The sequence below is a fragment of the Miniopterus schreibersii genome (genome assembly GCF_964146895.1).
Source record: "Miniopterus schreibersii genome assembly, chromosome: 15".
Taxonomy (NCBI): Eukaryota; Metazoa; Chordata; class Mammalia; order Chiroptera; family Miniopteridae; genus Miniopterus; species Miniopterus schreibersii.
Window position 1 is genome coordinate 49,282,404 of NC_138115.1, and position 26,282 is coordinate 49,308,685.

General features: G+C 44.1%; 2 protein-coding genes across 8 annotated transcripts in view; one reads left to right on the forward strand and one right to left on the reverse strand.

Annotated features, from left to right (window-relative positions):
- Positions 1–980, reverse strand: part of KIF9 (kinesin family member 9) — a 36,770-nt gene extending 35,790 nt beyond the window's left edge. For 2 of the 4 annotated variants that reach the window (XM_081159768.1, XM_081159767.1), the window contains exon 1: positions 879–980. The gene's annotated coding sequence lies outside the window, so the exon portion shown is untranslated. The remainder of the gene's footprint in view (positions 1–878) is intronic. The other 2 variants (XM_081159766.1, XM_081159765.1) reach the window with 2 other exon arrangements.
- Positions 1–26,282, forward strand: part of KLHL18 (kelch like family member 18) — an 82,915-nt gene that overhangs the window by 41,012 nt on the left and 15,621 nt on the right. The window contains exons 1-3 of one of the 4 annotated variants that reach the window (XM_081159769.1): positions 1,037–1,484; positions 22,955–23,085; positions 25,532–25,672. In XM_081159769.1, the coding sequence (XP_081015895.1) occupies positions 1,356–1,484; positions 22,955–23,085; positions 25,532–25,672 (401 nt within the window). In that variant the 5' untranslated portion in view covers positions 1,037–1,355. Of the gene's footprint in view, positions 1–1,036; positions 1,485–6,589; positions 6,627–22,954; positions 23,086–25,531; positions 25,673–26,282 lie in introns of those variants that run through there. The other 3 variants (XM_081159772.1, XM_081159770.1, XM_081159771.1) reach the window with 3 other exon arrangements.

Here is a 26,282-nt window from a genome sequence, read left to right on the forward strand (position 1 = left end):
CACCACACCCTCCCTTGTAAGTAGGGACCTTCTCCCTCAGGTCCCTGTGGAGAACGTCGCTCTCTCACGGATACTACCCTTAGATATTTCTGGTGTAAATAAGTATACCTCTGAGTGGCCACCAGGAAACCTCCCTGCTGTAGGGGCTCGCGGTTTCCTCGTTTGTTTTAGGGGTAGGAATGAACGGAATTGCCACCACGCGTCTGAAGGTTCGATAAAGGAGTGGGGTCATATGCTGGGACGGTAAGCACCAGGCGGGTCCCTATCTCCCAGGGCTTCTGCCCAGACCAGGGGGTCTCAGGGGAAACCCCCATAGCCACCACAGCGGCAGAAGCGTCTGAACCGCCCCAACACAGGGTCCGAACGCACCCAGCCTTGGGCTAAACAAAAGACTCCGATCCAAGCAGTACTGGCCTTTCTCTCCTTTCCGTCACCCAACACGCTGGAGCCCTATGCGGAGTCTGGGAGGCAGTGGGCCTTAGGACCATTCCTGTCCTCTGGAGCACTTTTCTCATCTGTGAAAGCAAAGGGCTCGGACTGGCGATCCTGAAGCCCCCTCCAGTTCGAAAACTGTTAAGTGCGGAAGAGCCCAGAAGGCCTCTGGTCTCCCGCTTCGCGCCCTCTGAACCTCGGGCGCGACGCAGGACGGTCGAGGGGACAGGAAACAGTAGATCCGAAGACCCTAAGCCTCAGCCAGGCTGAAAGGGCCCCCGCGAGGCCGCGCCCTCCTCAGCCCGGGTTTCCCAGATCAGGGAGCCAAGCTGGGAAACTCCCCGGCGGAGCGACGTTCGGATCCAAGCCGCTGCCCGCCGCCGGGGAATACACCCCCTCTCCGACCTCCCTTCACCCCTCCCAGGCGGCGCGTGGCCCTAGCTCACCGCTCCGGAGACAGCAGACGCTCCAGCAACGCGACTACAGTAACTGCTGCGAGGGAAAACACTCGCGTCCGGCGGCCAGGCTGTGTACGCCGCCGCCATGGCAACGGGCCGCTTCCGGAGGTTCCGGAAGTATGGAGGTGGGGGCGGAAATGAAGGCTGCGCTCCTCTGTTGAGATACGAGTAAGGTCAGCGCAGAATCGGGGAAACGAGAGATGGGACCGTTGATTCGAGGAAGAATGCGACGGCTGCAGGCGCGAGACCAGGATCGAAGCAGCAAGGGGACGAAGGCCGCGCGTGAACCAGGAAGAGGGGCAGCAGGGCTTCCGGCGCAGAGCCGGCTCCAACTACGGCGGCCGCGCAGGCCCGGCGGGTCCCAGGCTTGCGCCCGAGCGTCGTCGGCGCGCCCCCGCGCCCCGCCCTGCCTAGTTGAGAGCCGGCCGGCCGGCCAGGCCTGCGCAGTCGCGGCGGCGGGTGAAGATGGTGGAGGACGGCGCGGAGGAGCTGGAGGATCTGGTGCACTTCTCCGTGTCCGAGTTGCCTAGTCGCGGCTACGGCGTCATGGAGGAGATCCGGCGGCAGGGCAAGCTGTGCGACGTGACGCTCAAGGTACCGAAGGCTGGGCGGCGCGGGGCTGAGGGAAAAGGGACCGACTGAGGAGGAAAGAGGGGCGGGGCCGGTAGGGGAAGCGAGGTCTAGCGAACGCGGGGTGGGGAAGGGAGGTTTGAGGGCGAGCGGCAGAGGAGGATTGGGGTTGAGTGGGGTGGTGGGCTGGCACAGCCTCAGCCCTGAGAGGGAGAGGCCGAGAGGCGCGCCGCCGAGGCCCTCAGAGTGGGAGACGCCGGGGTGCCCGCCCCCCTTATCTGTCACAGACGAGAGAAAACGCGCTTGCAGCCCCTCCATAGAGGAAGGGGTGGTGGCCATCTCTACATTCTGACGGGCGCCACCGAAGCACCTGCTCTTGTCTCCGTAGACATTGCTTCGTGCCCCTCGAAGTTAGCTCTGTTGTAGAGGCGCAGGCTTTTTCCTGAGCGGTCATTGCTTGCCCTTGATGGTGAGATTACCACCTGTCTCTTAAGAACTTTTAAAATCGGATCTGGAAATCTTTCGAGGTAGACAGCTGCTCTGCCCCACACTGGGAGGTTCACCGCCACCGCCACCGCCACCGCCACCGCCACCGCCGCAAAGGTCGCGGAAAATGGACTGATGGGTTGCGTGGGGCGGGATCTCTTAACCACCGGTTCCCTGCTGGCATTCTGGGCGCGAGAGCCAGCCTTCCTCCTGTGCTTTGCATTCATCCCTATTGGAGAGGCATGCTGGGCTGCCCCTTGGCCACGCTGCTGAGCCATGTGGAGCCTGGAGCCCTCCAGGTGGGGGGATGCTGCTGCAAGTCGTGTTCACAGTTGGGCTTTGGCTGGAAAGCTCTCTGCATCTGTGGAGGACCCGGTTTAAAAGCAAAACAATACTATACAGAGCTCTTTTTGGCTCTTATTATTTTCTGCAGGGTTAAGGAAACTTTTTCTTCCACAGATTTAAGTCAAACCTCTGGAGACAGTAGAGTAGAATGGCTAAGTGTGACTTTGGTGATTTAAGGATTTGGATTAAAATCCTAGTTGTAACCTTGGGCAAGTTACTTAATTTCTCTGAGCATCGGTTTTCCAAATGCAAAAATAGAGATGATTCCTAATTCTCAGTATTAGCATGAGGATTAAATGAGGGCATCTGTGGTATTCTTTGCATAATGCCTGGCATAAGTTTTTCATCATTCTTAAGTGTTATAGAACAGAAAGAGTTGGTCCATGTAGCGCTAGCAGTGCCAAACACTAAACACCGAAAATTGCAGTGGAGAAATATTGGCTATTTTATTGATGAATGGCCCCATCCAGGAGAATGGGAAGCTAATGCTCAAGAGCCCGAATCATGTAGGTTACAGATTATATAGGGCAGAGTCACAAGGCACCATGGGTTAGGGTGACTGGGGGCTCTTGCTTCTATATGCAGACCTTCACTTATTCCGCCTGAGTGGTGCCACTCCCTTGTCTTCAGTGGTACCTTCGTTACCCAAGTCTGGAGCCTCTAGTTTATCCTGTCCAGTTTTCTGCTGGGACAGTAGCAGAGCAGTTTCTTGCCTGATGGGGGGACTAGCTGCCTGTTTTCAGGCTTCCTTAATGCCCACACCTCGACAGGAAACCTGTGTGTCTCCAGCAGTGGGGTTTGGGAGGGGATTCGGCAGTGGCTGGCCATCTGCAGCACTCAGTATACTCCATCTAAGTCAGTTACTAATTTGTCCGCTTTTCATGTTCCAAAATTTGATAACATTTCTAATCTCTCTCTCTTTCAGCTTCTTTTTCTTTGGGAGCTTTGCTATTCCTTTATTGTCAGTCTGAGAGGTAGTGCACATAGCACAGACTTGAGCCTGACTGCCTGGGTTTAAATCCTGGCTCTGCCACTTATTGGTCGTTCCTTAAACCCTGATGATTCAGTTCCTCCATCTGTAAAATGGGGATCTTCACCTACCTAATAAAAGTGTTAAGGTTTTGCCCTGGCCGGGTAGCTCAGTTGGTTAGAGCGTGGTCCCAACACGCCAAGGTTGCAGGTTTAATCCCCGGTCAGGGCACATACAAGAATGAACTAATAAATGCATAAATAAGTGGAACAAAAAAATCAGTCCTTCTGTGTGTGTGTGTGTGTGTGTGTGTGTGTGTGTCTGTGTCTGTGTCTCCCTCTCCCTCTCTCTAAAATCAATAATTTTTTTTTAAAGTGTTAAGTCCTAGCCAGTTTTGCTCAGTGGTTAGAGCATTGGCCTGCGGACTGAGGGTCTGGGGTTCAATTCTGGCCAAGGGCATGTACCTGGGTTGCAGGCTCAATCCCAACCTGGGCCACACGGGAGGGGCAGCCAATCATGTCTCTCTCACATTAATGTTTCTCTCTCCCTTCTACTCTTTCTGAAAAGCAGTGGAAAAAATATCCTCGGGTGAGAAATAAAAATAAAAAAATGGAAAAAATGAAAGCGAAGAACTCTCCCTCTCCCCAGAATAGTGTATGTATAATGTTGCATTCAGTCTTGAGAGCAGTTCCCCTGAAGCCCATCTTTGGATTTTGGGTCATGAATCCAACTGAGTAGTATTCTGTCAGAAAAAGCCCATGGTCCTTCCTCTTGGCAAGTCATTTTATCCTAATGGTTACAAGGATAGTAGTGCAAGCATTCTTGGCAACCTGTAGCATAAGGCTTAGTCTGGATACAAAGGCTTGCATCCACAGAGACCCTCAGCTCTTCCTTCCAACATTTGGGTTCATCTTTCCTCGGGGCCACCTGGAGCCAAGTGCTCAGGCCACATCTGTCAGGTTCATCTGGGTCCAGGAAGTTGGGCAGACTCCCCAGATTCAATGAGTGTTCTCCACAACTTCTCATTCATGAGATCTAGACCCACCAAATTCATTATTTCTATTCTCCCTCACCTCACTTCTTCCTTTTTCTTTCTTTGTGAGAGCAGAACCTGGTCACGAAACCTGCAGACTATTTGCTGACCCTTACGCTTAGGAGAGCTTAGGAGGGAGGAGTGGTCTTGCATCTGGACATATACATCACTGCCCCCCCCACCACCACCACACACACACTCTGTTTTGCCATCATTGATAAATGGCTCCTCAAAGATCTGCTGGTATCAGTCTTCCCAGCATTTCCCCAAGGTCCTTGCTGAGGTTTTGAACCCAGATCTGAGGATTTAGCCTCCAGAAGGAAAGTCTTTTTCATGGGTGAAAGGCACAGTATTAGAATATTTCCTTTTGGCCCACTAAATCCAGATATATAATTTTCGCTGAAACTGGCTTCAAGAGCCACACATTTGATTCTGGAATCTTGCCTAATTTGTCACACTGATTTTGTGATGAAACAGTAGGTGGAGAAGGCTATCAGGAAGTGAAGTGAGGACTTGTTGGTGCATGCCAGTTTTATGTTATGTGTAATGCAGTGAGCAACACAGGTATAATTATAGAGCTAGAATAATCATATTAAAAGGAGTCGTGGAGGTTTTGTATCAAAACCATTTATTTTACAGATGAAAAAACCCTGAGGCTTAGAGATATTAAGGGATTGCCCGAGGCAAAAGCTATATTATCTCAGCTCCAACACAGCTGTTTGTTAGTGGAAGCCATGCTTTTACATCCTCTGTAGGATTACTCACCTGCCCTGTTGATGGCATGAAGCAAATCAGGGAACAAACATCATCTGCAGTGTTATCCCAGAGTACGGTGGGCAGTGATGTATGTGTCCAGATGCAACACCACTCTTTTGTCGCATGAGTGAAGAAAGATGGAGGCTTTCTCTGCTAGACTTCTGGACATACTGAATTCTTGATTCCTTTGATTTTGAAATGACACCATATTGGAAAACTTGTGCTTCTGATTACAGTTCACTCCCAGGGTTTTCTGCTGGCTCTTTTCAGGTAGTGGTGTTTATTTTCAGCCTTGCCTCTTTTTAATGAGCAGTTAGAACTGAGGGGAAGAACATGTGTTTTGAGAGGATGTGCTCTTGTGATGTGAATTCATATGCATCCAAAAGTCAGTTTTGCTCTCTTTCTTCAAGTTATGTTGTAGGCAATGCTGTTGAATTTGGACACTAATTAGATGAATGAGAGAGCTTGATGCTGCCTGACACATGGGTGGGAAGAGAGTTGGAGGAATCTTGGAAATCAGTCACCAACCAAGCAACCTTCATGGGGTTCACCCTGAGACTTCTGGAGCTTGGCCGGCTGGCTGGGTAATTTAAGAAGTTTGTGTCTGGAGATGTTTCTTACTGTAGGTGGTTTCTTTATTATTTTGTACGAGACTCCACTATTAACCTTGTAGGCTGGTTGATGGAAAATGAGACCACATTGTTTTCCTAAAGGTGTGTTCTGAGCCCCTCCTAAATTACAAGTATGGCATCTACTTTCCTACTTTTGATTTGTTGAGTGTTGCCACTCCCATTGCCTCCTTAGTATGTTACCAGCCAGCTTCCCCCACAGTTAGTTTAGTAACGCCTTTTCTACCCAGACAGCTGATCACATCACCACTTGTTTCCAGTTGGGGAGAATGAACCAATATGTGTGACCCAAGAGTTGGCAAGCATTTTCTGTAAAGAGCCAGATAGTAAATATTTTAGGATTTGTGGGTCATACAGTTTCAGTTGCAATTACTCAACTCTGGTGGTGTAGCACCAAAGCAGCTGTACACAGTACATAAGTGAATGGGTATGTCTGTGTTCTATTAAAACTTTATTTACAAAAACAGGCATGGGCCAGATCCATTGGCTCTAGTTGGCTCACTCCTGTTGTATACTGATATGGCCTTTGTAAAGTTTAAGGCTTTTGGAGTAGGTTACCCTTGCTTTATTGTCCCAGCATACACTTCTTCAGTTTCAACACAGTATCTAGAAATTGGAAGCATCTCTTGTTAAAGAATATAGATGAACCAGAAGTGGAGAACCCTTTTTTCCAGCTCACTGCAGGTGATCATGGGAATATCCTGGTTGGTGACTGAATAACTGACGTAGGAGAAGTTACTGTTAAAATTTGCATCTTATCTTTAAAGTCTTGTAGCTCTGTTGGAGCTTGAAGCAGACAATTTCCAAAGCATTAACTAAAGATACCATGCTCCCTTTCTCAGTTGAAGCTGAGGATGCTTAGCTGTTTGCAGAATGGCAGGCCAGAGGAGACCGTGATGGCTCCTGTGCGCCGGTGGACCTGACCAGCTGTGTTCAGGGCCATGAAGGTAAGGGCCGGAGTTTGGGCTTTTGGCAGGCGAAGTAGATCAGTATTTCAAATAGGGCCCAGTATTTCTGGGCATAGTGTGCTCCATATCTGATCAGAACACAAACATGCCTTCAAAAGAGAAGCTCAGGAACGGGTATTTGTGCACCCGCATTCCCAGGGGCCTTAGTCACAGAAGCCGAAAGGTGGAAGCAACCTAGGGTGCACCAGTGGCTGACGGGGTAAACAAAATGTTCGCTTTGCTCCATACACACAATGGAGCCTTAAAGAGGAAGGAGATTCCAATACATGCTGTAACATGGAAGAACCTAAAAGACATTATGCTAAGTGAAATAAGCCAGTCACAAAAGGACAAATATTGTATGATTCCACTTAAAAGAAGTAACTAGAGTAGTCACATATTTACAGAAAGAAAGTGGACTGGTCATTGCTTAGGGGCTGGGGGAGTTGGGAATGGGGAAATTAGTGTTTAATGGGTACAGAGTTTCAGTTTGGGAAGATGAAAGGTTCTGGAGATGGATGGTGGTGATGGTTGCACAACAGTGTGAATGTGCTCAATGCCACTGAACTGTACACTTAAACATGGTTATAATGGCCCTGGCCAGGTGGCTCGGTTCGTTGGAGCTTTGTCCTGTACGCCAAAAGGTTGCAAGTACGATTCCTGTGCAGGGCCCATACCTAGGTTACAGGGTTTGATCCCTGGTTGGGCCTCATACAGGAGGCAACCAATCAATGTTTCTGTCTCACGTTGATGTTTCTCTCTCTCTCTGTCTCTCTCCCTGTCCTCTCTCAGTCTCTCCTCCCCCCTTCCCCTCTCCTTCTCTCCCTTCCTCTCTCTCTAAAAATATCAATAAACTTATCCTTTGGTGAGGATTTTAAAAAAAGATTAAAATGGTAAATTTTATGTTATGTATATTTTACCACAATAAAAAAGAGAGCCCTGGCTGGTGTGGCTCAGTTGGTTGGGCGTCAGCCCTTTCACGGAAAGGTTGCTGGTGCGATTCCCAGTGAGGGCACGTGCCTGGGTTGCAGGCTTGATCCCCAGTAGGGAGCGTGATGGTTCCATCTCACGTGGATGTTTTTCTCTCTCCCTCTCCCTTCCTCCTCTAAAAATCAATAAAAAAGAAAAAAAGAGCTAATAAGCTCAAGAAGAGTTGTTACCAGGTAGGCAAGTGAGATTGCTTATAGTGCTTTGAAACACTGAAAAGAGAATCTGTCTCTGTATCCAAACCCACTGGTCAGAAATGTTTGACGCTAAAGAGTAATCTTTTCTGTTCTTTAACTTTTGTAGCATGCCATCTCAGCTGTTAAGAGTCAAGTTTTATTAGCTCAGTCGGGTAGCTGCACTTCAAATGGTCGCATAAAAGGAATCGACTTCTAATAGGTGCATATTTAAGTGGTGCACTCAAGTCATAAGCTTAATTTTCCTGTGCCGATTTTTAAAATCTAAATGTCACACAAGATAAAGGGACCGAGAGTGCTCTTTTTGTTAGAGGAACCAGAGCCAGCCTCTCAGTAGATCGGAGTGAAGTGAGGGAGTGATCCGTGAGCATATCTGAAGGAAGAGTCTAGAGCCCTGAGGCAGGAGCATACTTGGTATTTTGGAGAAGCAGCAAGCTGCTGGTGTGATGAGAATAGTGACCCAGGAGAAAAGTGTAAGGACCTGAGGTTGGAGAGAGCGGCCCCCAAGCCCAGTATAGTTTCTTGCGTGGTATAGTATACTTGTTTAAAGAGTGAGTGAGTGAATGAATGAAGGTGGACAGTATTTATTCACTTATTTATTTTTGAATGCAGATCAGGGCAGGGTGTTAGGGGTGGTGCCTAAGAAAGGTAGGATACTTTTCCCATAGTTCATGGAAAGAGCACAGCGTTTCACCTGTACCTTCCCCTGCTTCTCCCCTTCAGGAGAGAGGATGCTAATTTGCAGAGCAAGAAAGACCAATTTTGGCTTTTTCGTAAAGGAACTCTTGTTGTTCTGCATCACAGGGAGAATAGGAAGGAGAGCAGAGGGAGCAGAGCTACTCAGCTCTTGGTGGTTTTCAAAGGTGCTCCTGCCCATGGGGTAAAGCTCGTCCTTTCCCTGCCGTGTCCATACCATAGGCCCTGACTTGAAATCAGCAAGACATCTAGGGAGAGCCAGGGGGCACGGGGGTGCGGGAATGGCAGGTGGTGGCTGGTTTTCAGTAGGATTAAGGGAAGGACTGCTGATTTAACTGAATCTACGATTATTCTAAGCTGCTCACAGAAATCTGTCACCGCCATCTATGAGACGTAAGAGGGAGAAGCTTGAGGATGTCCTATTGGTGCTGACTGCCATTCCCGGTTGCCTTTTCTAGGACCTCCAGCTATGTTCTTGATATTCAAGGTCCTCCAGACTTGGCCTCCTCTCTGCCTTTCTCCCCTAGTTGCCCGTGGTCTCCTCCTGCTGGCTGTCTCTTCATGACCCAGGTTCTCCAGTTTCTGGGTCTCCGCTCTAGTATTCCTTTGGCTTGGAGTAACCACCCACATGTGCCAGCAGAATCCTACCCATGCTTCAAGGCTCCTTTCATATTTTTCTCAAGGGGAGAGAAATGGCCAAACATTCCTTCCTTTGTTCTCTTCAGGCACTTTGCTTTTGTGTCTTTTCAGCACTGTCTTGTGATCATAAGTCTGTACTTCTGTCTCCCTGCCAACCTGTATGTTTCTGGTAGGCAGAGGCCTGTGCCATCTGCTTTATTTTGCCCTGCCCTGTCACCGTAGGGGGTTGTTGTGTGAACTCCCATCTCTCTGAAGATCATCTTCTCATATCCCTTCAGGTGCAGTTACTCGCTCCCTCTTCTGTTGTACCTTCACCCCTCGTTACTTATTATCATTGTACCAATAGGATCAGCATTGCCTGAGAGCCTGTTAGAAATGCAGATTCCCAGGTCCCGCCTCAGACCTACTGAGCTGGAATCTGGTGGCTCTTCCACCCTGTGCACAGGAAGGTTTGAGAATCATTGCCTTAACACTCCCCCTCCTCCCCATACCACACTGAACAGAGTATAGACGTGCTTGAGTATCCCTCCCCCTCTGTGTTGAGTTTCCAAAGCATCTGTCTAGCACAGTTGTTGGCACGTGTCAGGTGCTAAGAAGTGTTTGCTGAATTACGCTAAAGGGCCCCTGGCATTATGTTTGAGATGCTCCTTCAGTCAACATGTTATTGAAGTGCATTTAACTGTGCCGGTGCTTTGCTAGGTGCATGAGGCACCCTGCTGTGAGTGGGCGTTAGCCCCTATCTTTGGCATTTAAAGATTGGTGGGGGAGATAGATACCTATCAATTCATTATGAGATAAGGCAAAGTGTGATAAATTCTGTAACTGCACAGGTATTAACAGAGGCCTAAGGGAATACCAAAGGAATGGCAGTTATTTCCAGATCAGAGGATTTGTGGTGGTTTCATGGAGAAGATGATGTCTGATGGGTACCTTGCAGGATGTATAGGACTTTGATAGACAGACACTGTGGGAAGAGGCATTCCAGGCTGGGAGAGCCTGCTCCAGGGCCCAGGCATGAAAGTCCACAGATAGGATATTTCTTGAGCAAGGAAGACACAGAGGAGTAAGCTGGAAGGTGTGTCTGGGGAGGTGGGTTGGATGCAGACTGAACTTCAGCTCTCATGGTGAGGAACATTTGCAATCATATGTTGTTGGTACAATTAGGTGTTCAGTGGTTTCTGTGGACACTGCCCTCTTAACTTTCTCCTCTCCCATTCCACCTTGCTGAGCATGGGTGGGAGGCAAGGGAGGATTTAGAAGAGGTGGGACAGGCCTGAATGTTTTAGCTTGCATTGGATCATAGCCCCAGGCCTTTTTTTTTTTTGGTAGTACTAGATGGTCAGCCACTTCCTCCCTCACCCCCTTTCAGAGCCCTGTTACACAGTGGGGTCCCCTAAGGCAGAAAGACCCAAGCTCCATCAATAGAGGGTTTCAGACAGTGTGCTTTAAAACGCCATCAGAACCCCAGACTGAGCCCAGTATGTTTTATTATACTTGCTGTCTGTTTTCCAACCCCGTGGGTTTGTGAGGATTAATAATAATACAAGAATAAGCTATGTTTCTCATTCTCACAACTATAAACCGATTTTTGCCCTCTCCTGTACACACACACACACACATATCCTACTAGTTCTGTTTATCTGGAGAACCTTGATTAATACAGTGAGTGACCTAGTTCTTCTGCAACTTCACCAGCATTTGGTATTATCACTATTTTTTAATTGTGGCCATTTTGTGTAATGTGTAGTGATATCTCATTGTGATTTTAATTTGCACTTCTTAATGGGCAATGTTGTTGAACATCTTTTCATGTATATCCTTTTTGTGTATCCTTTTTGATGAAATGCTTCTTCATGTCTTTTGCCCATGTTTCTCATTGGATTGCTTTTGTTTGTTTTTTTACTGTCGAATTTTTAGAGTTCTTTATATATATATATATTTTTTTGTTCAGGACTCTTACTTGACAAATGTGTCAAAATATATTATTAAATAGTATTAAGTCCTGTTATTAATGAGTATTATTTGTAATACTTTTATGATTTCATCACAGCTCTGAGTGTGCATTGGGAGGATTTCTACACTAGCCTACTCTGCCATTTGGATGAAACTGGGAATCTCCTGCTTATTCAGATGTGGGGAAGCCTGTTTCTACCATACAGAAAACACTTTTTCCTGATCCCTTTCCTTGGATTCCTGCAGAGGAAGGACAGGAGACCCCCAAGACCTGAGCCCTTAGTGAGATCCTACTGACTCGCTCTAATAATGAATAAGATCCTTTCCTTTCTTTTTGTATCATTTAATTTTGGGAAGAAAAAAAAAAAGACTTTTCTAAGTTCAGTCTAAGTCTTCCCATTTTATAGCAGATAAAGTTGAGGCCCAGAGAAACTAGGTCCTTGTTTAATTGGCAAATAAAACCTATCTATTTATATTGCAGGTTTGCAAATATTTTTCCCATTCTGTAGGTTTTATGGGTCTTTCACAGAGCAAAAAATTGTGATATAATTTATCAATTTTTTTATGGTGTCATTTAATGCATTTACAATGGCCCTAGCCGGTTTGGCTCAGTTAGAACATCAGCCTGCGGACCAAAGGGTCCCGGGTTTGATTCTGGCCAAGGGCACGTACCTTGATTTTAGGCTTAATCCCCGGCTCTAGTCAGAGTGCATACAGGAGGTAACCAATCGATGTGTCTCTCTCACATCAATGTCTCTCTCTCTCTCTCCCTTACACTCTCTCTGGAAAGCAATGGAAAAAATATCCTCAGGTGAGGATTAAAAAAATTTAAAAATGCATTTGCAGTGTTCTGTAACTATCATGTCTGCCTATTAACAAAACACTTTCGTCACCCGAAACAGGACACCACAGCCATTAAGCAGTAATTCCTCATTGCCCCTTCCCCAGCCCCTGGTTGTCTCTATTCTGTTTTCTGCCCCTATGATTTTGCCTATTCTAGACCCCTCCTGTAAGTGGAATCATACAATATTGTCCTTTTATGTCTGGTTTGTTTCACTTAGTGTAATGTTGTCAAGGTTCATCCATGTTGTAGTATGTATTAGAATTTTATTCCTTTCTCAAAAAATAGGCTTTATTTTTTAGAGTAGTCTTGGCTTCACTGCAAAACTGAGCAGAAGATACAGAGCTCCCATATACCCGTGGCATTCAATATCCCTGCTATTAATATCCTGCACCACAGTGGTACATTTGTTACAGTCGTTGAACCTACATTGACACATTTTTGTTACCCAAAGTCCGTAGTTTACATTAGGGTTACTCCTGGTATTGTAGGTTATATGACTTTTGACAAATATATAATGACATGTATCTGCCATTACAGCATCCTACAGAGTAGTTCCACCCTAAAGAAAAGGAATCTGAGCTTCACCTCTTTATCTCCTCTCCCCCTAACCCCTGACAATCACTGATCCTTTTACCGTCTCCATAGTTCTGCCTTTTCCAGAATACCGTGTATCTGGAATCATACAGTATGTAGCCTTTTCAGATTGGTTTCGTTCACTTGGTATCATGCATTTAAGGTTCCTCCACGTCTTTTCATGGCTTGATAGCTCATTTCTTTTTAGTGCTGAATAATATTCCCTTGTCTGGATGGACCACAGTTTATCCATTCGCCTACTGAAGGACATCTTGGTTGCGTCTCCAAGTTTTGGCAATTGTGACTACAGCTGCTGTAAACATTCATGGGTAGGTTTTTGTTGGACATAGGTTTTTAAATCCTTTGGGAGAATCCCAAGGAGCGTGATTGCTTGATCATATGGTAAGAATAGGTTTTGTTTTGCAAAAAACTGCCAAACTGTTTTCCAAAGTGGCTGTACCATTTAGCACTACTACCAGCAGTGCACAGCGTTCCTATTTTGCCACGTCTTTGCCCACACTTGTTATTTTTTAGAATTTTTTTTTTAAATAGCTATACTCGTGGGTGTAAAGTGGTTTCTTATTGTGGTTTTGATTTGCATTTCCCTGCTGACTGGTGTCTAAAAATCTTTTTATGTGCTTATCGGCCATTTGCCCTTTATTCTTCTTGTTCAAGATTTTGGCTATTTTAGTTCCTTTGCCTTTGCATGTAAATTTTACAATAATCTTGTCTATCTACCAAAATAGTCTTACTGGGATTTTGATAGGAATTGCATCAAATCTTTACATTAATTTGGCAAGTACTGACATCTTTATTGTGTTGAGTGTTGTAACCCTTGAACTCAGAATATCATTCCTTTTGTTTAGATCTTTTATTCCTTTCATCAGCATTTTGTAGCTCACAAGTCCTGTACATTAGTTTGTTAGATTTACGCCTAAGTATTTAATTTTTGTGAGTGATTATATATGTAAATTATTAAATCTGGTTTCCACATGTTAATTGCTAGTATGTGGAAATACAGTTGACTTTTGTATGTTGGTCTTGTGTCCTGTGACCTTGTATTCTGTGACATGGCTGAACTCACTAGTTCTAGGTAGGTTGTTTTATTTGTTTACTTGTTTTTTTTTTATAGATTGCTTTGGATTTTCTACATAAACTTTCATGTCATTGGTAAACAGGGATGGTTTTATTTCTATTTTCTGATCTTTGTTCTTTTTATTTCATTTTGTCGCCTTACTGCACTGGCTACAAATTCCAGGGCCTGTTGAATAGCACTGGTGAGAGTGGACATCCTTGCCTTTTTCTGCATCTTATGGGAGAGCATTCAATCTTTTACCAATAAGTCTGATGCTAGCTAAAGATTTTTGTAGATGTTCTTTCTCAAGTTGAGGAAATTTCTCTCTGTTCCTAGTGTTTTGAGAATATTTATGATGAATCATTGTTGAATTTTGTCAAATGCTTTTCTTATATCAGTTGAGAAGATTGTGTGTCTTTTCTTTATTTAGCCCGTTAATATGGTAGATTACATTGATTGATTTTTAAATATTGAACTTGTCTTGGATCTCCAGAATAAACTCTACTTGGTCGCGATATATAATTTTTTATATGTCACTGAATTTTATTTGCTGATATTTTGTTAAGGATTTCTGCATTTATATTCATGAGAAGTATTGGTCTGTTGTTTTCTTTGCGCTGCCTTTGTCTAGTTTTGGTATTAAGCTAATACTGGCTTCTTAAAATGAACTACTTGTTCCCTCCTTTTCTATTTTTTGGAAGAGATTGTTTAGAATTGTTAATATTTTAAAAATATTCAATGGAATTTCTAAGGAGCCTGGAGTTCTCCTTTTTGGGAGTTTTAAAATAACAAATTTAATTTCCTTATTAATTACAGGGCTATTAAAATGATCAGGGTATCACCCTGGCTGAGTGGCTGAGTTGGTTGGAACATTGTCCTGTGCACCAAAAGGTTGCGGTTCGATTCCTGGTCAGGGCACATACCTAGGTTTTGGGTTCAATCCCCCATCAGGGTGAGTAAAGGAGACAACTGATTGATGTTTCTCTCACATCAGTGTTTCTCTCTCCCTTCCTTTCTCTCTAAAAATCAGTATAAACATATCCTCGGGTGAGGATTAAAAAAATAAAATGATCAGGGTATCATTACAGTGGGAGAAAAGGAAGGTGGAGTTGTGGGGAAGGAGCAACATTTCTTCAAAATCTACTGTCTACACTTACAGAGGAGGAACTAAATGGCCCCTGTTCCTATTTTTCTAACGTCAGGCAGGTCACATACCTCAGAGTTATGATGGGAATTCAGATGGTGGGTTTGGTTATCTCTATCCAGAGTAATGATGGCATTTCCAAGAAAGTAAACTCTTAGGAATTTAACAAATGAGTCATCAATGCAGAAGATTTTTGTTGACTATTTCTGTGTGCACCTCAGCCTTCCCAGTCAATAAAACACAGTGCTTGCTGTATGCCTTTGATACCTGTATTGGGTGCCTGCACCAAGGTGTTTTTACACATGGGGCCTTTAACTCCTGACTGGTTAGTAGAATGGGGGCCTTGAGGCACCACAAGAGCCCAGTCAGAGCTGAATGAAGCCACCTTTAGTTTTAGCCCATTGATTAAGTCCAGGAAGAAAGATTCTCCTTTTCTGAATTCTCCCAGGGCTTTGTCTGGACAGCAGGGCTCAGAAACCTGGCTCATAATGGCAGAACTAGCCTCAGCAAGACCAACCATTTATTAGCTCATGTAATCAGACTGGAGAAAAGACAGGGTTGCTGATGGGCTTGAGGAATGGAAATACTGCCAAGGCTCTTTCCCTCCGTGGTCAGCACCCACTGCAGACTGGTTTCTCACACATGGAGGGTGATGGAGCATCTGATGGCCCCTTGCTTCCCTGAAGGGATTGCCTCTCTTCTTTCTTTATCATGTGAAAAATCCTGAGGAAGGGTCTAATTGGTAGGGCTTGGGTCATGTGTTGCATAGTGTGGTTGGAGTGAAGATTGGAGAAGTTCCCAGAAGAAGATCAGGAGCACTGGACAGAGCTGACATGAGATAGAGTCTATAGCTAGTCATATATTTTAGAAGGTTGTGTTTTTTTAAAAACTGCTTTTTAGAGAGAGAGGAAGGGAGAGGGAGAAAGAGAAATATCCATGTGAGAGCAGAACATCGATCGCCTGCCTCTTGCACACCTCGTACCGGGAATCGAGCCTAAAACCCAGGCATGTGCCCTGACTGGGAATCAGCCAGCAACCTTTCTGTGCACAGAACGACACCCAGCCAACTTAGCCACACTGGCCAGCCAGGGCTGGAAGGTTTTTAGTGGCATGTGTTGAAGCCACAAGTGTTTTCTGTTACCTTCAGGTAACCTAAAATAGTTTATTAATAAGATCATCATTATAATATTATACATAGTTGATAGTTAATATATTATAACATTAACATATAGTTAATAGTTATATCTATATTATACAGCTATATAGAGATATAGACCTAGTTAATAATTAGTAAATAATAATAGGTTATTGTAATAGCCCTCAAATATGGTTATCTGAAGATCTGCTGTACCTATTTATATATGTAAGAAAATTTTGAAGGAAATAAGTAGAAAATCACAATGCCTCCTGCTTAGTTTCTGATTATTTTTTTCTAAATTTATATTTTTCTTTTCTAGATGTAGCCAAGAGAACCTACAGTCCATTTTAACTATAACCTTTAGTGAAACTGCCATTTTTTCCTATGGGGTTAATTTATTTCACAGGAAATTGTTGATTTTCTGGGATGCTATTGAAGATAGAGTTGGTATTTTGATTTCAATGAATATTTACTGAGCTATTTAAGGGATATACAAGATGTTATTACCCTCAAGGAGTTTCAGGTCCACTGGAATAAGTGAAAACAGAAAAGTACAGTCCCTGAGACTGAGGCTTCATATCTCAAACATGGAATAGCTTTACTCATCTGACATCTGAATCAGATTTTGGTTGGGAGTGGAGAACTGGGCTGGGTTGGCCTTGTGCTTGGTGGTTGCTGAGTAAGGTGGAGGATTGGTTGGTACCTGGGGTAGGAAGGTTGATGCTTCAAGGCATCACCCTGCAACCCACCTTCCACATTTCTGATGGACAAGGCTGCATTATTTGCTGAGGCTAATTAGCATTTAAACTCCAGGGGCAGGGGGGAGGAATGGAGAAAGAGAATAATTGTGTAACTATGATTAAGAAACTGAAGTTTAAAATAAAAGGCACATTTGGTGGTGGCAGGCCCATACACGCCATTAATGGCTCCAAGATGAATGCCTCTATTGCAGGCTTAGCTCATTTCCTTTTTAAAAGGACCAAACATTTTGTAAACCACAGTGTTTATCTCAGTGTTGAATTCCACAAGGGCAGACAATTCAGCAGGGGGAGTCTGTGAATATCAGCAGAAAATCAGGTATGATGTGGGCTGAGGCAGGGTAGGGGGTCTTAGATAAGTGATCAGTATCTTTTCCTTTCTAGAGAATGTTTATGCCACTCTTCATAATATTTGTTCCCTCTAACTGTAGAGTAGAGGTCAACAAATTTTTCCTATCAAGGGGCAGATAGTAAATATTTCTGTCTCTCTTTTTTTTTTTTCCAAACCTGCAACCTGGGTATTTGCCCTGACCAGGAATGGAACCGGCGACCTTTTGGTGCAGGGGATAATGCTCAACCACCTGAGCCATACCAGCCAGCGCAGATATTTTTGTCTTTGCTGGTTATTGGTCACTATTCCAGCTACTCAAGTTTGCGATTGTATGGACATGTCTGTGTTCCAATAAAACTTTATATGTAGACACTGAAGTTTGGATTTCACATAACTTTCACATGCCGTAAAATAGAAGTTTCCTTTTGATTTTTTTGGCAACCATATAAAAATGTAAAAACTACACTTAGCTCATGGGTTGCACAAAAACAAGAGGCAGTCCAGATTTTGGCCCATAGACCATAGTTTGCTGACCCCTTTTCTAAAGGTCTTAAAAATAACTTCTATAAATTAGTTCTAAATTTGAGGACATTTTCTTTAACAAGCAGTTATATAGCACTTAATATGTGTCATGCACTGTGTTAAATGCCTTACAGATGTTAGCTAATTTCATTCTCAGAATAACCCCATGAGGGAGGTACTGTTTACCTAATTTAACGCACAGAGGTTAAGTGACTAGCCCAGGGTCACAGCTAGTAAATGGCAGAACCTAGGTTTGAACCCACGTAATTTAGCTCCACAGTACCTGTTCTTACTACCATGATATGTGATCTCTTAAAAAATTTATAATTATTGACTTTTTAATCTAAAGGAATTTTAGAGATTAATTCATCCCTGCTACATCTCCATTATAGACGCGTTCTTACACACCAGTTTCATAGCCTTTATGCTGCAAGTTTGTGCTCAGTAAAATTATGGGTTACTACTTACTATGCAGTTTCAGCATCTCCTGTGACTGCCTAAAAGCTTAGTCTTAATCCCCACTGATCCCAAGGGTAATATGTCTGCACAGGCTGGGCACTTAACTGTTCACTTACTGTTTTATTTATGTCCATTGTGAGCTCCTTGAAGGCAGGAGCAATAGTATCTAAATGCTTTCCATCAAAAAGAAATCTATTCTGGTCATCTTTTGCTTTCTTTGGGAACACCTGTCTCAGATTACTCCCAGCTTAGATTTTGCCCTGCTGCTTTTCCTGCTTGAATAAGCAGCTGGTTGAATCTTGAGCCACACTTGCCTGTGATAGGGAACAGAATTTGTGGTGTCATGCTACACTATCCCTGTTGATCCAAAGATAACACCAGGGCAGGGCTAAGAATGGAAAGTTTCCCAGTCTTTCCAAGGAAGAATGGGGGGGGGGGCATGTCAAAACTTAGGTAGATGATAAGGGCCCCAGGATTGCTGGTTCCTTTTGCTTAGTTACAGCCTTAGACTCTACTAACGTGGGGGGACCTCAGAGAACTTGTGGTGCAGGGGTTTGCATGCCACAGGGGTTCCGCATAGTTATTGCAAGGGGCCCCCAAATCCACATGTGGGCCAGATAAATGATATGCTTTACATGTGTGTACAGTTACTTTTCAAATGTATGTAGATGTCATCATGATCAAAGGGAAAAGCTCTACTGAATTTGTGTTAGGCTGTTATTAACACACTGCTACCTGTTGAGAAACCACATCCAGTTCAAGCCCCTTATTTACAGATGAAAAAACTGAGGCTTGGGGTGAAGAGGAAGAGATTTGCCTGTGTCATACAAAAGGGAACAGCTGGCCTGGAAGCTGGCTCAGTTTGTATATGCCGTGTAGCTTGTTCTGTGTCTCCTCTTGGGGTGAGCACAGATGAAGAGATTGGCACGTATTTTGACCTTTAATGCTGTGCTGTACTTTCTAATATTGTCTAATAGATTTATTACAATAATGTTTACCAGTATTTATAGTGCTTCTCTCAAGAACATTTACTTATTTATTACTATATTCCTTGCCCTGCCCCCATAAGTAAAATCCTGTATTCCAACCTGGAAACCTGAAGCGTGGTAGAATTGGGCAGCTTGCTTATATCTGTCTGTAATAGAGCTGAGCCTAAAACTCTTGCATTTTCATCTCTGGCCTAGGGGTGCTATTAATCAGACTGAACTTGTGAGGATTTCAGTTACTCATATCTTAGGGACCTATGTAATTCAAGATGTTAAAATAAGGAACATATTTGTCCTATATAAGCCATAGTTTATAGTATTAGATACATCAGTAATAAAATAATATTTTGATTTCCCATTTGCTTTGTACCTTTTTAAAAATGAACTTTTTATTTTGAGATAACTGTAGATTCCCAGGCAGTTATAAGAAATCATAACAGTGAGGTCCCCTGTTCCCTTTGCCTAGCTTCCCCAGTGTTAATATGTTGCAGAACTATGGTATGCTGTCACATTGATATAGTCTACCACTCTTATTCAGATTTCCCCAGTTTTATTTTTATTCTCTTGTGTATTTTAATTTTCTATAATTTTATCATGTGTGTAGGTTTTTAATTTATTTTTATTTTATTTATTTTTTAAATATGTTTTTATTGATTTCAAAGAGAGCAAAGGAGAGGGAGAGAAAGATAGAAACATGAATGATGAGAGAGAGTCATTGATCAGCTGCTTCCTGCACGCCCCCCACTGTGGATCGAGCCTGAAACCTGGGCCTGTGCTCTGACCTTGAATCGCACGGAGATCTCCTGTTTCATAGGTCGACGTACAACCACTGAGCCACACCGGTCAGGCGTTTTTTTATTTAAAAAGTTTCTCAGTTGGCTGAGAATTTGAGGTGGGAGGAGGGGAATTATTACTGAGTTCCTCTTAAACTCTCCCAGTAAACAACTCAAGTATAATTTCTTTCTTTTTTTTTTTTTTTTTTACATAACAGCTATTTAACTTTTGGGCAAGTTTCCTAACTTACAAATCTTGGTTTACTCATCTATAAAACAGAATTCACAGTAGCTACTTAATGCAGAGGACAAAAATAAGAAAATATGTATAATGGGTACTTAGCAAAAGGAACTCAATAAATGATCATCTCATTTTTGTTAAGTGATATTTTAAAAACAGATTACAAATGAGAGTATTTGGTGTTTTTAAAGCTTTTCACAAAAGTGTGGGAGCTCAGGATTGTAGAATTGGAAGGTCCCTTAGTAGTTTAGAACCAGTGAAGGACCCTTTTAAATACTCTTATTCTTTAAACTAAAATCTGCTTCCCCGTAACTTCTAGGTCTGCCCTCATTGTGTGATAGGCCATCTAAGATATGAGACTGCGACAACGGTTGTGTCCCCCCTAAGTTATCTTGTCCAAACTGACTCTCCTTTAGCTATTACTCAAGATGAATAGCTTTCCCTTTCCCATCTTGGTCTCCTTCTTCTAGATAAAGACAAATTTGTTGTTCCCCTTAACTGAACACAGAATTCAGATGTAATCTGGCCAGCATATCCCAAATTAGGCCTGTCTTCTTTTTAGCTGAGCTTTTTTGGAAATCAGCTCACCCAGTTCATACAGCACATACAGCTTGTTCTTTTGTATTTTTCCCCACTTTCTAGATGAAAAATGAATGCATAGCAGCTGAACACAGCAAATTAAACACACATTTTAACATCCATTCCCTCCCGTAATCCCATTAGAGTGATAGTAAGGGGAGAAAGGTATCAGCAAATGAGTGTCAATGGAATGTTGAAGGCAAAAAAGCTTGTGTGATGTAGTGGGCCGAGGAACCGAAAGTGCCTGCGGGGGGGAGAAGCTAAGAAGAAAGAGGATTTGTAATGCGGACCCTGGAACAGTTCCAGAGCTGAAGAAACCAAATACTGAAAACAGGAAGATTAGTTGAAAGTCTGTGTGAAAAGCAATTAGATGTCTTCAGTCCCTCCCCCCCACTCAGGAGACGGGTTTTAGCCTTAGATATTGAAACAGGTACACGAAGTGTGGAAGGGATGGAGTATGGAGCAAAACGGAAAGTAAAGCCTTTAAGACAAGGATCTAAACTGAATGGTAGGGCCCAGCCGGGTGTGGCTCAGTGGTTAAGCATCGACCTAGGATCCAGACGATCAGGGTTCGATTCCCGGTCAGGGCACATGCCCGGGTTGCGGGCTGCAGCCGATCAATGACTCTCTCATCATTGATGTTTCTAGCTCTCTCTCTCCCTCTCCTTTCCTCTCTCTGAAATCAATAACGATATATTTAAAAATAAATAAATTAAAAATAAAAAGAACAAACTGAATGGTAGGGCCATTTTGCTCTCACTCGGTTTCCAGAATATCTGCCTGCAGTCACTCCCGTACCAGAGACTGGACCATCCTCCTCTGATAAAAATTAGCCCCAGGGAGAGCATTCTAAAGGTACGACTACTTCTAGAAGTCCTCAGTAAAAATGGCAGATTCTTGCCTGACTACTCGTATGTGAAGTCCCCAAGTTGACCAGCTTAGACAGCCACCCCGCCCCGTTTTCAGACAGCTTCTAAAAGTGTGAGCAGATAACTAAATATCACAAGACATTTAAAGAGAACCTTTAACATAAAAGACAGAGATCAGAACAGTTCAAGCAGGGATCATTGGGGCTATTTGGGACCGACTACCATGAGTAATAACTAAAAGTAAAAATTCAAGAAGTACTATTATAGGTGGATTACTTAGGAAGGTATAAACAGCAGAAGAAAGAGGCTGCCCCGGGAGCAAGAAACAGGGAGCCAAGCTGATGGCTTTCAATATAAGCCGTGTGGAACAACTTTAAGAAACAGTTGTATGTATTACTGTGATTTGATTTTTTATTGGGAAAAAAACCCCAAAGCAGACAGTCATTTAATGTCCCCAACACCAGTAGTAGAGGAGCAACATGGATTATATGAGGTACCCATAGAATCTGATAAGGATCCTTTGTTGTTTGGGAGGTTGTGTGTGTGATCTTAAAGGATAGTTCACAGATAATATACCTAAAGGTCAGTGAAAAAGAGAACATAGTGGCAGAACCTGAGCTAGAATCCTCAAGTAAAGGAGCCGCAGAGAGGAGGCCAGCGTCAGGTAGCGCGATGCTCAGGCGTCTCGCTTCTATGAAACTTGGTGAAGGGCGGGGGGACGTGTTCTCTCTGAAGAGTGGAGATGTTTATGCAGCTTGGAGCTGTAAATGCAAAGCCCATAAAGGGAATATCCTCTTGGCAGATACTTGGAAATCACTTTGTAGAACTCCCTAGGCTAATGATGTGTCATGTGTCGGTAAGGCTTTCACACCGACTAGAGTTTGCCTCTTGCTGTGAGAGCTGTGGGCCCGAGCCCTGTGGACCACACAGAGCATCAGCCAGGCCACAGCACCAGCCTCCAGCTGGCTGCTGCCAGAGTCATTTTCCTAAGAGAAACTCTGGGCTTCTTGTGGTCTGCCACAGCCTGCTTGGTACCCAAGGACCCTCCAACTTTTGTGCCCACCATGCCTGCTCTGTCCTTGATTCCCCACATGCGCCCCCTATTCAAGGTTGGTCATGTTTCTCATCTTTCCTGTCACTATGTATTGTCTCTTCTTGAGGAACCTACTGTTAGGGGCTTCAAGGTTCTTGGCCAGTTTGTCTATTTCATCTGCCTTCTAATAAAACTGGATCAGGATTAAGTGTTAGAGAAATGAGATCTTGGAGTTGGTGGGGGAGTCGGGGGGGGGAGGGTGCAGTGAAAACTGCCATATAAGTAAAACTACCACTCGAAGCATTCAGGCTTACATTTTTTAACCATTTTAAAATGTGTTGTTTACATTCTTCTGTAACTGAGTACACTGAGTTGAAAATACCCAAGGGTCTTCAGGATAAGCCTTGGCTGTCATGCAGTAGGATGCCTTTGGTGCCATTCCAGCAGGGGATGGGTTGCGCTGTGGAAGGGACAGGTTGGGCCTTTGTGCTTGTGTTCCTCAGTATCTCTCTTTGTATTTTACTTTGCCCACAGATTGGGGACCACAAATTCAGTGCTCACCGGATCGTCTTAGCAGCCTCCATCCCGTACTTCCACGCGATGTTTACAAATGACATGATGGAGTGCAAGCAGGATGAGATTGTAATGCAAGGAATGGACCCAAGGTACTAAACTCTGCCATTAGGTTTCACAGGCTGCTCCCAGGCGCAGTTTCTGCCTGGTGCCTGGTGCCACTTGGGGGCCTGCAAAAGGACACACTATCTATAGCACAGCTCCATGCACATAGTGATTATCAGCTGGTGGCCTGAGACAGGGTAAAATGAGGGGAGTTTTTGTGTTTTTACTCTATTAGAGTATACATTTAATAGGAACTAGAGTCCAAGATATGTTTTTTACCTAGGACAGGTACAAAGGTAGTAGTATATAATCCTCTGCACTTTGCTGTGCTAGCCATTTTAGCTGGTAAAATCTTTTTCAAATAAGAGTCTTGTCTTCAGTCTAGATCAGTGTTGTCCATTAAGACTTTCCGCAGTGATGGAAATGTTCTATTTGTACTCTCTAGAATGGTAGCCGCTAGTCACATGTAGCTATAAGCACTTGAAATGTGACTAGTGGGACTGAGGAACTGAATTCTAAATTGTACTTAACTTCAATTAATTTAAATGTACTTTTAAATACCTACATGTTGCTAAATGCTACTATATAGGGCAACACAGGTCTAGAAGGTGGCAGAAATTGTGGTTGTCTGATGGATAAGAATATTGAAGCCCAAGGAGGTCAGGCTTAAAGATTATCCCGTCTAAACATCTTTCTCCAGGACAGCCCTCCATAACAAAGAATAGTATTGGCCTCCAATGTCGACAGTGCCAAGGTTGAGGAATTCTTCCCTGGGGTAATTTTAGGAACAGGTGGCAGTACCTAACCCCTGAAACCACATCAGTTAGGCACTTATTTGAAGTTGTCCTTACACCTAGAGTTGCTTAGTACTAGACACTCTTCATGGAAATACCTTTCTGATTTTTGTCTAAAGACTTTATATAAACATATTCCATCGTATGCCTTTTGGGGCCTTGAGTGGAAAAAGGCATGTTTATGTCACTTAAAGGATTTTGCTGCAAATCTATGAACTGAGGCTGTATGTTTATAACCTAGGCTGTTTTCAGGGGCCCCCTGCACACCTACTGTGTGCCTGGCATTGTTCTGGGGTCTGGAAATGCAACAGCAAACATGACATGCAAGGTGACACAGGGCAATGACATTCTCATGGGGCTAGAGACAAGAAACAAACCAGTGACTCTAAAACACTAGCTGGTAACCTGTTGTTTGTTGCCTAATCTCACAATGGTGGAAACTCAGGAGAAAGGAGCTAGGAAACTGTGGTCCCCTCGGGATGATTGAAGGTGATCTGCCCCAGTACCCGGAGAGGATTTATATTACCCACTGCAAGGCAGACATCTCAGGCTAGGTAGTTATAACGAAAGGCACAGAAGTGGGTCTCAGGGGCAGTCAATGTACACTCTTCTCTGAGGTCTGTGTCTGAAGGCCGAGCTGATCACCATGCACAGTCTAGGTGCTTCCTTTAACAGAGGTAGACCGAGCACCTGTGATGTGTGCTGAGGCTGGCACTGAGGTATAAAGCAGAAACCACCCCTATTGTGCCAACTTCTAGTAGTGGGGATATGGCAATAAACAGATTCACACATGATATGGCTGGGAAGTGAAAGTGATGTCAGAAAAGTAAAGCAGAGTAAAGGCTAGTGAATGATGATGGTGGTGGTGGTGGGGTCTGTGCTATTTCAGGGTGACCAGGGAAGGCCTCTGTGATGAGGTGACGTTTGAGCCAAGACCTTAATTGAAATGAGGGAGTAAGCCATCTGGGGGAGAGCCCTCCAACCAAAGGGAGCAGCCAGTGCAAAGGCCCTGAGGTGAGAGTGTGTTCAGCATGTTGGGATAGAGTGAGAGGGTGACAAAGTGGAAGTTGATACGGTCAGAGATGGAGAGGAGCCAGACCACATACAGCCCTATAGACAGAGTTTGGATTTCACTGTCAGTATGAATTGGGAGAAAAAAATATTGGAAATCTCATTCTGGAAATTTATCGCAAAGAAATAATAATCCAAAACCATTATTTATAATGGCAGTAAGATGGTACTAGCTATTATGCTTAGCAGTAAAGGAAATGAGCACATGCTGAAATACTGTATAGCAGCCACTAAAAACAATAAACATGAAGGCAGTGTAGCATCATGGTAAAGGGCCTCATAACTATTATTTATATTTATACAGTTTATGCATGGAGGCAAATAGGGACTGAAAATGAACCTAAAAAAATGACCACCATTGACTTGTTCATTAGTGATATTGTGAGTAATTGCTTTCTTTTTAGAATTTTCTGTTACAAAATTATTTGGGCAATAAAGACAAGAAGTAGAATGAGTCTGGCTGTGGTGAAGTAATTATTCCATTCAGATAGGTTCTCAAAGGGCACGGATGAAATGGATTTTAGAGTGGGGCCCATCTATTCCCCAGGTAGGAATGTCAGCTCACTTAGGGCCTGAGTCTCCTGTGGGCCAAACCCATCTCTAAAGAGCTCCTTTCTCTTTCCTGTAGCGCCCTGGAGGCTCTCATCAACTTTGCCTACAACGGCCACCTTGCCATTGACCAGCAAAATGTCCAGTCACTACTGATGGGGGCGAGCTTCCTGCAGCTGCAGAGCATCAAAGATGCCTGCTGCACATTCCTCCGAGAACGGTGAGGTGATGTGGTATGGTGGGCCTGGCCTGTGGTGAGGAGCATGGCCATTTCATTTCTGGAACCCCTGCTAATTTTCTGAGTCATTGGGGCACTTAGTGTTATGAAGGGAATGAGCTGGGAAGGTACTCTGCAGAAATGACCTTTCCTGAAACCAGTATCAGGCAGTGCCCAGTCCCTTGGGTTGAACCTTTGAGGAACATGATTTATGAACCCCTGACTGCACTCTCCCTTGGCCTGACTTGTACCTCTTCTTCTGGTCCTCTCTCTCCAATCTGACTAGCTGCTTATTTAGCTGACTGTTCCCACTGAACTGATTGATTCGGTGCTTCCTAACTGTTCCACAGACATCTCCTTCTTTGTTTAGATTCTTCCCCCTCCTGCTATTTCTTGATCTTTGTTTTCCTTTAACTGTTTAAGAGTCCACCCAGATTTTACCTCCTGGGACTCTCTGTCCCCTCAAGCCCCCTGGGACCAGTCATTGTATGCTCTTTTAGGGTAACGACCACGGATTTACCTCTACCTGTGTCCAGCACTTAACGTGACCTTTAGATGACTGAGCAGATAAGGCTTTTCCTCCCCCTCTAGAGACAGGCAGAGCTCTTAGTCC